At 35.2% G+C, this 13,931-nt stretch overlaps 1 protein-coding gene across 1 annotated transcript in view; it reads left to right on the plus strand.

Annotated features, from left to right (window-relative positions):
- ADGRV1 (adhesion G protein-coupled receptor V1) overlaps positions 1-13,931 on the plus strand; it is a 494,515-nt gene that overhangs the window by 199,671 nt on the left and 280,913 nt on the right. Inside the window, exons 81-84 of the mRNA XM_023522723.1 lie at positions 2,224-2,631; positions 8,463-8,647; positions 12,564-12,813; positions 13,347-13,486. Of these exons, the coding sequence (XP_023378491.1) occupies positions 2,224-2,631; positions 8,463-8,647; positions 12,564-12,813; positions 13,347-13,486 (983 nt within the window). The remainder of the gene's footprint in view (positions 1-2,223; positions 2,632-8,462; positions 8,648-12,563; positions 12,814-13,346; positions 13,487-13,931) is intronic.

The following is a 13,931-nucleotide window of genomic DNA, read 5'->3' on the forward strand; positions in this document are numbered from 1 at the left end:
TGAAATAAATCTTACCGGAAAACAGTGGATAGAATGTATACAGTTTGTAGTAATAAAGTCACCACCCCCTAGGCTTAAGAAATTCAGCTTTGACAGGATCATAGACATAGCCACCATGAATCCTTCTCTGATGCCATCCTGCTTTTTCCTTGTAGAATAACCTTTCCTTCTCTTGCAGATAACATCTATCCTGAATCTCATGTTGCATTATTCTCTTTTTATTAATAGTTTTATCACCTATCATAAGCTGTTTAAGTTTACCTGTTTTGGAAATTATGCAGATGAGATCTGCCAAGTGTATTGTTTTATGGTGTGCTTCTTTGCTCAGTATGTTTCTGAGAAATACCCACGTCAACGTGTGTAGTTCTTTCACTTTCACTGTGACATAGTATTCCAATAGATAGTTTAATTTACCTATTCTGAAGCCAATAGGCTATTTTTTTGTTTCCTTCAGTGAGGCTTTTTTCCTACCATTGTGATGCAGGTGTTCTTAAAAACTCCATCTTCGTTGATTCTTCCCTTTTTAACACAATTGGTCACTTCCTCCTTCTGGAAGCATGCTCTTCTTCTGAAACATCACACTTTCCCACTCTTAGCCCTTACCTCACTGGCAGCTCCTTCCTGTTGCCTATGTTGGTCTTCCTGACCACTAAGTATAAGGATTCACCTAGACTCACTCTCTAGACTAGCCTATCCAAATCTATTGTTTTCTTTAAATATCATCTGTAAAATGAGAACTGAATTTTTATCAGCAGCCTCTTCACCACCCTCGTCCAGATTTATGTGTCCGATTGCTCCTACTTGGTGTCCTCATTTGAATGTCTAAAAGGCATCTCAGGCTTAATATGTATAATAACTCTTGATTTCTCCTTTAACAATATTTCCTCCAGTTTTCCACCATTCATCCAGGGAAACAGCTAGGAGTTATTCTCGGTTTTCTTCCTCTCCACTCAACATTGAAATAACTGACTCTTAATCTTACTCATACAATCCTACTTTAAGCTACCATTGTTTTTTGTATAAACTAATGCAAACACCTCTTATCTCTCCTCTTTGCCTCCATGGTCATCCCCTGCTACAGCCAAATTATGCACAAGAGCCAGAATACTCATGCAAATATGAATAAAATGTGTCTCTTTCCTGATGGAATCCTCCAGTGTCTTCCTGACACACTTTGTGTAATGGACGTACATGATCTGACCCCTGCCCACCTCTCGTGCTAGCCTCTTGTACTTTTGTCTTTCTTCCCATTGTATTGGTCTTCTGGCTCTTCCTCTAACATTTTGAGATGATTCCAACCTCAGGGCCTTTGTAATTGCTGTTCCCTCTGCCTAGACTATTTTCCTCCAAGTCCTCATGTGGCCTGTTTCTTTACATCACTGAGGTCTCTGCTCAAATATCACATTAAGAGCTTCCCTGAGGAACCTTATCTAAAGCAGTACTTTACCATCACCCTGCATTCCCTTACCTAGTCTTATTTTTCTTCATAGAATCCATATTTATGTAAACATATATTGTTAATACTATAACCTTTGTACTATCTATATCCTCTGTTAGAATAGGTTCAGTGAGTGCAGGTATTCTGTTGTTCACATCTGTATCCACAGTATGCCACCTGGTCATGTGCTAGGAGTTTAATACTTGGTGGCTCCATAATAACTAAATGCAAATTACTTTGGTACTTCCTTGATTAAGTTCTCATGCTTCATTTTACAAAAAAAACGTCATTATTCCTTGGGGTATTTTCATATCTAAGTGTGAGCAACAAGAGACCAATTTCTTTCGCTTTCTTCTTTCTCCCCTCTGCCTTCTCTTTACTCTCCTAAACTCCATCTTCCCAGAATTTCCAGGTGAGAAAGAAAATGTAAATATTCTCTCTTTTTCTCTGTACTTATATTTCACAACATGTATTAATTGAAGCATGATTTTTAGTATGTTCACAATTGGAGAAATTCTGTGAGACAATAGTAATTTTTTTTCTAATTCTCTTTCTTAATCTATTTTAAGGCATCTGTCTTTCCTAACCTCATTGTTGTGATGTGTATTTATCTCTCTAATTTATTTTAGGAGATTAGAAAAAATATAAAACCCCATGTTTTAGTAGTAATGTCATTATGGCGCATCAGTTTAAGAGAAATGGAATTTGTTTAAGGAATAAGGATTTGTTTAGGACAAGGTTGGAGGTATTATAGTTTAACTGAAGTGGTGTTGTTTAATTTTTAGGAGTTGAGAAGTACTGAGACAATTGGTCGTACTGTCATATCTCCAGCTATTTCTGGGAAGGACTTTGTGAGAACCGAAGGCACCTTGGTCTTTGAACCTGGCCAGAGAAACACCATATTGGATGTCATCCTTACTCCAGAAACAGGGTCTTTAAATGCATTCCCTAAACGCTTCCAGATCTTGCTTTTTGACCCAAAAGGTGGTGCCAGAATTGACAAAGTGTATGGGACTGCTAATATCACTCTTGTCTCTGATGTGGATTCACAGGCCATTTGGGGACTTGCAGATCAGCTGCAGCAGCCCCTGGATGGTGAGGTTCTCAGTAGAGTGCTTCACAGCCTTAGCATGAAAGTGGTCATGGAGAGCACAGATGAACAGCTCAGTGCCGTGATGCATCTAATAGACAAGGTAAGAAGGCCTTGCAAGTGTCAGCAGTTGGTTTAGTAAGGTTTCAAACATTTAAAAAATAAAAACACATAGTTTTAATGTCAGTTATCATGGAATTATAGTAGAATTAAATTTTTGAACATAAGAGTGGAATTCATCATATCTGACACAGTACTTTTGCTTGCATGTGACTTATACCTACTTGGAAACCTCAGTCCTAAGCTCAGAGAGTGATGAGTAATCTACTGCAGGAAGGACTACGCAGTGTCTGAAAAGAGGCCCTAGATGTCAGAAGCTATGGGCTCTGTCTGAGTCTCCAGAAACTGGATGAATAGCTTTTGAAACTGCATCTCACTTTTTTGAGCCTATAAAAAAAGGCGAACTATATAGTTCTTCCAGTTTAAATGCCACAGAACAGGAGCTATTGCCTTCTACTTGTTCTTTGCTCCTTCTGGGCACTGAAAACTTGCACAGAAAAGGAGAACTCAAGAATGACCAATGACTTCAGGCATTCAAATTAGTGTGGACTTAGGTCGACCAGGTTTTATTTTAAACCTACTTATTATTTACATTTCTGCAAATGATGGTATTAAATGGCGATGTTAGACCGTAAGAATGTAAGTGAAAGAAGATAAACAAAAAGAATTATTACTAAAGGAAAAGACTCTCGTGGAGTGTTTTCGGGGGCTTTCTTATCAAGGTGTTTCTTATCAACATATTTACAAGTAAAAAGTTTTGAGTACATATAAATTTCCAAATGCTGTATTTCTTACATAGTGACTTTTAAATACTTCAAATGTTCAAAGTAGAGTTTTAGATTATTATCCCTATTTTACTTCTTATGGTATCTTTTAAAATACAATGCCCAGAGGGTAGAAAAGAAAACTATAAAACACACTGGCGAGAAGAGGAGGCCTTGCCAAATAGCTTGTAAGGCAGAGAGAAGTGACTGCTATTTCACACGAAGTTCTAGAGATAAGAATTTACTCCAGGAAATAGTTGCTTAAATTTTCTAGCGATAGAATGACATAGGACAATAACAGGTTCGTTTTGGCTAAGGAGAGGTAAAGGATGTATATTTAACTACATTTTAAAAAACAGAATTTCATTTTATATGATTTAGAGAAGATATAAGGACATTCCACTACTTTTTTTTTTTCCCCCTCAGTTATGTAAGAGAGCTGCATATTATTGGTTGAGAATCAACACTTATTTAACTGGAGTTATCAAGTAGTACATCTTGACTTTTTTTTATCAATTCTGTTGTGAATAATGAAACTAAATTAGGAAAGAAGCTCCTTTAGAAAAAAGTAATTAACTTTTTTAAAGTAACCATTAGCAAACAGTACAATTTTTTTGTCATATGTTAAAATAAATTAACATGAACTAAGTAACCTGGGAATTTTTAGAGGAGTAAAATATGCTTTGTGTTATAAAATATTATAAAATCAACTAGAAAACATCATTCAGATACTTAAAAGGAAATTGTTATTGTGTTCCAACTGAAGCAGCTTTTGCTCTGATTATTTTCAAATCATGTTATTGTTACTAAATTTTTTTAATGTTATGATATATTGTTTTTTGAAATACTATTATATGTATGTCATATCTGGTGATTTGAATAACTGACTTATTCAGTAGTTATATATTTATCTACATATATGTATTACATAAAGAAAACTGAAAAATTTTACTGAGTAACACAAAATACTTGAATAAACAGAAATCTGTACCTTGTGTGGTGATAGGAAGACTCAATACCATAGAGATAAGTTTTCTTTAAATTAACCTATAAATGCAGTATAATCCCTATCAAAATCAGTAAGTTATTTTGGATTTTTTTTTAACTTGAACAAAATGATACTATAGTTCACCTGGAAGAATATACATGTGAGAATGGGTGGAAATTTTCTGAAAAAGAAGAAAAATGAGAGGGACCTCACCCCATCATATGTGAAAATACATTATGAAGTTACAGATTAAAACGGTGGCACTGGTGCAGGCATAGACATTCAGATCACTGGAATAGAACAGAAAGTGCAGAAGTAAATGCAAGCGTATATGAAATTTCTTATATGATAATGGTTGACACTTCAAAGAAATGGGTCAAAAATTATTATTCTGTAAATGGTGTTGAGACAGCTGATTTAACTATTCGAAAGAAAAATAGAACTGGACCTCTATCCTAAACCTACTCCAAAATAAATACCAGACAGATCCGAGATTTAACTGTAAAACAAACCATGAAAGCAAAACACACAGACAAATCATTTTTAATATATAAGTTTGAAGTGTGGAAGGTCCTTCAAAAGCATAAAACAAAACCCAGAAGTCATAAAAGAAATGATTGATAAACTTGACCACGTAAAGTTTAAACAGAACATCTCTTTGCATATACCACAAGCTAAGTCAAAAGACAATTTGGTTATATATCAATTATATCTCAATTAAACTTGGGGGGGAAAGTAAGAAAAAAAGACAACTAATATGTGTGGTGAATATTTATGCAAATACATGTGTAACAAGAATGTTTGTTTCAGCATTACTTATAATAACAAAAATTGGAAAAAATAATAGCCATTTAGAGGGCCTGGCATATCTATAAAATACAAAACAAATTTATGTTTTAAACATGTTTAATGATGAGAATAAGATAGTAATAAAATATGCACTGAAAATGTAGGTAATCACACATGGTAGGGCTGAAATTTTAGCAAATAAAATACAGGCTGCCCAGTTAACTTTGAACTTTAGATAAACAGTGAATACATTTTTTTAGTATATTGCAAATTTAAAAATTGATATTTTTATTTGCATGCACTATTTGGGGCATTCTTATATCAAACAATTATTGGTTGCTTATCTGAAATTCAAATAGGGTCACTTATACTTTATCTGGCAACCCTTCATGTGTTTAAATGTACTTAATATATGCTTTAAGCCTAAGGAATCCTCAAACTCAGGAGTAGAACTTCCCAGTATTGGATAGAACTTTGTTCTATAAGGGCTTGTATTTTAAGTGAAAGTATTTTAAATTTTTATTTTTATTTTCCCCCAGAGTCTAACTTCTTTGAAACAGAATCTGCTCTACACTGTGTATGTGTGTGTGTGTGTGTGTGTGTGTGTGTGTGTGTGTATGTATGCACACACACACACACATATGTATATTTATAGGAAGAGCTCAGTAAATCTTACCTATTGGTATTATACTCACTAGAAGTGACTACTTATTTAGGTTCAATAGAAACAAATATTGTGCTAAAAAAGAGCAAGAACCTTAAATGACTCACTGTAAAGAGTTTTTGGATAAAATTCAGCTGTTGGTTGGGCAAATTTTTTGCTATGACATAATATATTCTATCTTTTGATTTTCCTAGGTACGGTGCAAAGAAAATTATTTTAAATGCTGTCAGTTGCTTAATAATATCAGTCTTTTAAGACTGCTGAATACGATATGCACATTTTTAATTTTTTAGTATTTTGGTCTCCAGGTTATTGAAGCTTGGTAAAACATGAGTCAGGAGGCGTTGCCTCTAATTTTGTGTTCTGGAACACTTGAAAGAGCACAGAAGTAATGTTCTGTGAAAATTCGATAGACTCTCCTCTCCCTCCAAAGGTCTCCTTTTTTTGTTTTCTCTTCTGACAGTTTTAAAAATTTTTCCATGGTCAATTCGGGTTTTCCTCTTTTCTCTAAGCCAATTTTGATAATTTTGGAGGTTCTTTTTATTGTTTATGTAAAATGCCCTTTTAGAGCCAGAATATTTCTCGTTACCATGTACTTTTTTATGTTTATATATCTTATATTTCAAGAATTATTTCTTACATTTATTTTATAATCACACTAACAGTGATGCAGACTTAGCTCTATAGTTTACTGCCCAGTTTTGTATTTCATGCTTGCAATAATGTCGACTGACTTGTCTGCAAGCTGAGTCAATAGTGTTGTTATTTTAGGGCACGCAAGTAGGGACGTGTTTTGTCACAGCAGGGTGGCTGTCACGAGTGCCTCCTGGGCCTTGCACCATCTCCGTGCTCTTAGACAAGTGAGATATTCTCTTTCTGCCTCAGTTTCCTTATCTGGAAACAAAACAAAACAAAATAATACTAGTACCTCCCTCATGAGATCATTGTGAGAATTATAGAAGTTAACATAACACGCTGAGAACAGAGCTCATACAGACCTGTTACATAAATGGCCCTCTGGGGCTTTTTGTGTATGTATGTGTGTTCTACTAAAAGAAATTTTCTTTTGCCCTTAAATGTAAATAAAAGGTTGGGTGGCTCTAGAATTCTTGGGTCACAGCCTTTGATCCTTAAACTCCATATGTTGCTCTTGGGGCTTCAGGCATTTCATTTACAAAAAAGTCTGATGTCAAACAAATGTTTGTTTCTCGGTTAGTAATTTTTTCCCCCCGTCTGGTTTCCAGTAGGATTTTTTAAACTCTTCAAATAATATTTAAAAATCAACCAGATACATCTGGTGTTGTTTCTTTTCCTAATTTTCTCTGGTATAATGCAAGCTCTGCATTTTCAAACAGGATTATTTCTTTACTTTATCAAGAAATTTTTTTTTCTTCTGCCAGCTCTTTTTGTGTGCTTGTTGTATCTTATGAATTTGTCCTATTTGTCTGATATATTTTCTCTGAGTCCTGGGAGCATTTCTTAAGCTTCTTTTCCATTTAACATATTCAGTTTGTTTCGGTTTCCAATGGGGTGATTCATTGTTTCCATTATAATTTTTCCTCTGTTAAATTTTTCTTCTGTACCCTTTATCATTGTTTCCCTGTGGATTAATTTCTATTCTTCCTTACCAGCTGTCTTTAAGATGCCTATTCTTATAAACTTAGATCTTCAGTTCAGTATCATCTTAGCACTGTATGGATGATATACCTAAAAAAAAATATGAGGAACATGAGCCACTTCCTCAATGTGCTCAACTAATAGGAGTAACAGACAAATCATTCAGCGTTGTCATAAATTCTTTAATAAAGGTACATGCAAGTTACAAAGAGAGTGATTATGTATACGATCAGGCAGGTGGGGCACAGTATAGAATTCACAGAGAAAGTGATGACTAATTTGGATTTTGAAGAATTAATAGGGACTTCTCAGGTATATAGGAGTGGAGTGAATGACAAGTCAGTAGCTTCACAACAGTGCCTGTCAGACAATAAAGATATGGTCCCCATCATTCTAGCAAGGAAAAAGAATAAGTCACGAAAGCTATTTTTTTCTCTTACTCTTCTTGTTCCTCAAACAACAAATAAACCCAGTTCTTCAAGGTAGGAGGGTTAATACTTATAGGTAAAGGCAAGAGTGCCATGAGCTCTTGACTACTCACGTTTGGAAAAGGATTTTCTCATTTGATGTTTTAGAAATTTAGTGACTTATTGTGGTGGCTTCTGTTCATTGAAACACAGATAATCAAGAATAATCTTGCTTCTATTAAGGACAAATATTCTTGTATTTATTTCCTTAGTTGTTGGTCAGAATAAGAAGCCTTTGGGGGTAGATGTAAAAGTAAGATTAGTTTTGACTCATGATGTTAATTATTGTAGTTAAAAATAAGTGAGCCATGCAACAATTTTGGGCTTTATCTGTACAGATTATTTAGTTATTAAATAGAAAATATTTTGGTGATTATGCCTTTTTTATAAATGATTATGCATTTTAAAGTACAAATGGATGTATTTGAAATATTAATTTTGATATCACTTTCTCTTAAATTCTTTATAGATTCATTTTTTATTTTGTTAATGGTAATAATAAGGAACATGCTGTATTATATCATATTTATCATTTAAGCAGTTTATTTTCAAAGATGGATTTTCATAATTGGATTTTTTTTCCAGATAACTGTTGAAGGAAAAAATCAAGCATTCAGTATTGAAAGCCAGAATCTTTTCTATGAGATTCTTTGTTCTCTTATTAACCCAAAGCGTAAGGACACTAGGGGATTTAGTCACTTTACTGAAGTGACTGAGAATTTTGCCTTTTCTCTGCTGACTGATGTTACCTGTGGCTCTCCTGGTGAAAAGTAAGTTTCTTTTAATACACTAGCTATAGCTTATATGTATTCCTCCACAGTTTATAAAATAAAATGCAATGTAAGTAATGATTATGCAATCAGTACACTATACCTAATGGGCAAATGAAGTTAATTATTTGAAGAAAACATAGCAAGTACATTAAGAAAATAAATTTATACTGTCCACAGTATTTCCCTCTTGTTTCTAAAGTTCTTTATTTAAACAAAGTCTTATTGCTTACTCTTATTTATATAATGAGTAGAAGATACATTCTGAATAGAATAAAAAAAGGAAAGTGATTCTAACCTTTAGACGCATTTCGATGTGCTATTAGTTGTGCTTCCCCCAGAGTTATGGTTCAGTTTCATCCATTTGGAGTCGGCTCTCAGAATGTTGTTGAACTTCAGACTTTCATGGCTGGAGTTTCATGGCAGAAAGTATGCAAGAGGAAAGGAAAAAATAGAATGTGGCTCATGTTCGTTATTAACTATATAATTAATTTTGTAGCTATATTAATATTATTTAGAAGTCATGGTGTTCTAAGTTGCATTCATAAGGTAAATTGGATCGGTTTAGTACAAAGATCTAAAAATATTTATTTCCATTTGATTTAACATAAAAAATGGCTGATAATAGAACATGTTTGGAAATGAAGATTTGCCCCCAGTTCTCTGAGTAATATATTTTATTTAAAAAGCAATGACTATTATTTAATGGGACATTCTGATTAAAAGTGTTTATAATCTCTGTAAAGTTTATTTTCTAATGAATGTTCTTACTGGTATTCATTAAGTTACATTGAAATTCAGAGATATTTTGAGGACTACATTTAAAAAATTTTGTATAATAATTTAAATCATCTCTTTATTCATGGGACTTCCATTAACTGACAGGTTAATTAAAATATTGGTTGGATATGTAAAACTTTAACTTTAGTTCTTAGATCACAGGACACATGATGTTCAAAGAGATAGTCAATCTGTATATAAAAAGGTTACAAGAGAAATCAAAGAATAAAATAATAATAATAACTGATATTAACTATACCTCTGCTCTAGTCCTGATATTGTATTAGCTTGAGCAATATGAAATTATCTTTTTTTTCTAGGTAAAAATAGTGTATCATATTAAAAACTTTCTATGGTTTGAACTAGTCTTTACTAAAAAGTTGTACATAAATTATTTTACCCCTACAAAAGGTCATTTAAAGTAAGTGTTCAAAGGTATGGTTAGGGCTTTTATTATTCCTGTTTACAGATGTAGGAGCTGAGGCTGGGGACCTTACACAGCCTGCCAGTGGTCACATGGTTAGTCCATGGTGATGCCTAGCCTCAATCCCAGGCTCGTTTGACTCTACAGCCCCTGCTGGCTGCCGTGCCATGTGGTCAGAAGAGATGTAAATACTTGCTTTGTAACAAATTTTTCAGACTTTCATCCCAGGTCAGCGCCAGGGTGTGACTTGAGGTTCAGGTACAAAGCCAGCATCCTCTTACCCTGTATTCTTTTTTTAACCCTGATGAGTGAGTCCTGGGGATTGAGGTTTTCTTAATGAGGAGTGTCAGCAAAGCATCTGAACAGTTCTGCATACACTTTCAGGACTCCTTTCTCTAGTCCTCTCCACTGTTCCTAAACACTGTTCCATCGGAGACCGATGATTAGCAGTTCAGCTCCTCAGTACTATTTATAAATATCTCTAAGTCTTCAGAACCCTCTGAAATGGATCGCTTCTTTACTTCAGGTCAGTTAGCACTGAGGCCAGTGTGTGTGTGTGTGTGTGTGTGTGTGTGTGTGAGAGAGAGAGAGAGAGAGAGAGAGAGAGAGAGAGAGAGAAAGAGGGGAGAGAATCAGACTTAGGATTGTAGATCTGTCATTTGAGGACAATGTTAAAGAATTAGGTAAATCAAGAAACAGGGAGACTGCTTAATGAAAGGGGGGCTAAAATTGAGTCAGGGAAGTATGATACCTTGAAAATAATTAGGTTATAGAACTAACATAAAGGTGACATACTGATTATAAAAAATAAGAGAGAGATCAGGTCAAGACTAGTATTTTACTCAGAAAACTCCGAAGATGTTGACCATTCTGATACGCATTATCTGTGCTTTGTCCTGAGCAGTATTCAAGGGCATCTACTGAGAGCAGAGTGTTTAGGAATCGAGCAGGGATATTGAGCATGATGGAGTCCAGAACAATCACTTGGAAGCCAAGTAAAAACAATGTCAAGTGGCATTAAGGGCTGACTGAGGTTGATCACTGTGGACTTGAGGTGGTGCCAATATACATGATCATGTGGGTTCCCCCCACTGGATTTTCCCCTCCTCAGTTCTGCCTGTGTGTAAAGCAGATTGTGAGATTGATCAAAGTGTAGTGGAAGGTCATGGACATAGGAGGTTAAAGTGTCAGGGAGAGTGTAGTCAAAAGCAGGTAAGAGGGGCCGGGAATTTGTCATAGTTGTGTCAAGGTTGAGTACAGTCACTGTGCATGTATGCAAAGGTAATGGTGTCCACAAAGGCACTGACTGGGCTAAGTCTCAGCAGAGTCTAGTGGGGTGGGAGGGGGTAAGATCTGCAGCCATGTGGCTGAGGGTCACTGACTTCAGCTACACTATACATGGCTGGGGGCAGGGTTCTGCAGTGGTGGCTTTTAGGTGAGAGTCACCAGTGAATATGTGGGAAGCTGGATGGAGAATCTAAGAGATGAATTTTAGGCTATTTTGGAGGTGTCTGTGGGCTGTACAGATTTAGGTGCTGCAGTAGGAGTCTTGGACAGAGGGTCTAGAGCCCTGAAGGAATGGCTGGATTAAAAAGATAGTGATTTGAAGGCATTGATTCAAATGTGGTAGTTAAAACTGGGAGGGCAGATTTTTTTTTTTTTTTTTTTTTTTATGGAGAGTACATATAGCTAGAGGAAAAAGTTAGTCCTTACCCTTTCTTTCATTTCTCAAATCTTCCATGGAAAATTTTTAGCTCCATTTTTCTAGTTAGGGTTCTTGACAAGATATAATTTAGATCCATGGTATAATAATACACACTCTACATCTATTGTGGCCTATATAACTTTTTAACATGTAATGCATGATTTTTATCTTAGTATTCTCTAAACTTTTCCAGGCAAGTTTCAGATCTTCTTTATCTTTGTATTTCTTCATTGTTTGCAAACATGATGGGTCCACAACAAGATGTTTCAGATTTGCTGGAAGACTGGTTAAAAAATAGAAATTCCTAGATCCCCCAGCACCCTCCCTAGGCAGGAGTTCTGATTTAGTGAGTCTAGGGTGTTATCTAGAAATCTATATTTTTAAACAAGTTTCCAGTTGATTTTAACACACACTAAGGTTTGGAAGCAATTTCACAGAGCACAGAATCTTAGGCCTAGGCCTATTCTAAACAGAATTGTTGAATGGATAAAGATCACTGTTCAGGGCTGTTTCTCCAACTAGTCACATGGTTAAATTAGCAATGCTCTGATGGCTTAGAAAGGGGTGAGGTAAACTCTTGATGAAAACATGGCTCCAGATATATAAGGTTAATGATATTCTTAAATAAAGCAGAGGGTTTCACTTTAGTGGTGTGCCTTTTCTTCATCCTAGTCCATCAATGCTGATGTGACTAACACAGAAAAGTCCATTTTATAGCCACAGATTTTATCTGATATCTGTGAAACAGCTTTCAAAAACCCATGTTTTAAGTTATAAGGAGGATAAGGCAAGAGGATGCAGAAAGGTCTACAAAAAATCATGACAACCATAAAAGAACTGAAAGCACATTCTCTGTACTGCTTCTGGGTTGGAAGTGTCATGGTTATACACATAGAACAGAGCCCCAGTGTAATGCATTTGAACAAATATAAGTGGATTTATAGAACAAACACAAAAATATATATAATGCATGCCATTTTAACAGATCTTTTGCTTTTCTGTTGTAGAAGCAAAACCATCCTTGACAGTTGCCCATATTTGTCTATTCTGGCTCTTCACTGGTATCCTCAGCAAATCAATGGGCACAAGTTTGAAGGAAAGGAAGGAGATTATATTCGAGTTCCAGAAAGGCTATTGGATGTCCCAGATGCAGAAATAATATCTGGAAAGAGTACATGTGAATTAGTCCAGTTTATAGAGTATAGCAGCCAGCAGTGGTTTATAAATGAAAACAATCTTCCTGTCCTGAAAAATAAGGTAATCTATTATTATAAAGATTTATGATTGGAATCTGATTTTTCTGTAGCAGCCACAATCCTCAGAATGCATTTGCTGGAACAGAGTTGTGGAAAGTGCTACACATGGTGAGCTAATTATGAAACATGTCCCATCTTTATGAACTATTTGTAGAGTGTTTTACCTCAAAAACAGTTGAAAATATTTCCTTCATTTTTATCGTGTAAATTATATGTAAAAGTAAGGAAAGTGAAAAAATATAGCTTTCACTAATATGTTAAATTATGTACCCCACTTGTGATGAAGTCTGACAATTATAGTCAAAGTAAGTGTTGGCAGCTGAAGACTGCTCAATAACTGAAGTGGAGGTAGAAAGTTTGCAATGGAAAACCAGTGAGGTGCCCAGCAATCATAAGGAAGCCACCTATTAATAGTGGCTGTAGATGGTAACTAAAATGACTAGAAAAATGAAGGTCAGAATGGGAGATTCAGTCATGACATTAATTTGAAAACGTCTTTAAATTTTCTGTTTTCTTTTTTCTTTTTTATTATAGGTATTATCTTTGAGTGTGAAAGGTCATAGTTCACAACCCCTGACTGGCAGCAATGAGGTTTTCTACAGGATTTATGCTGCTGAGCCTAGAGTTGTTCCCAAGACATCTCTGTGTCTCCTTTGGAATCAGGCTGCTGCAAGGTACTTACTAATAATTGTTTAAAATCAGAATTTGGTCCTTCCCCGTTCCAGTACCATTGAGCCTGATTCTTTCTACTGAACATCAGTGTACTTTAGATTGGAGAATAACCCCTGCAATAAATAAGACAAAGCAGCATGGGAAGTGGTCTTTGTGCGGGTGGCAAATGTAGCCAAACAATTTTAAATATGTGTTTAACATGATACTTACTTCTTGGTTATTAGTACTTTCATGGGACTTAGCATGAATTCTGCTCAATTCAGATAACCTTCCTATGGTTATTGGTTAATTTATGAGCAGGAAAGGAAATTCTTTTTACCCCTTCCTTTTAGGCTTGTGGTTCTGGAGCTGATGCTCTATGTTTAGAGGAATTAGCAGGGATTTATAATTCTCGTCCACATATGGTTTGGAGTATATTTTGAGATTAAAGCCACACACAGAAATGGG

This window comes from Pteropus vampyrus, unplaced genomic scaffold (genome assembly GCF_000151845.1).
Source record: "Pteropus vampyrus isolate Shadow unplaced genomic scaffold, Pvam_2.0 Scaffold11, whole genome shotgun sequence".
NCBI classification, from domain to species: Eukaryota; Metazoa; Chordata; class Mammalia; order Chiroptera; family Pteropodidae; genus Pteropus; species Pteropus vampyrus.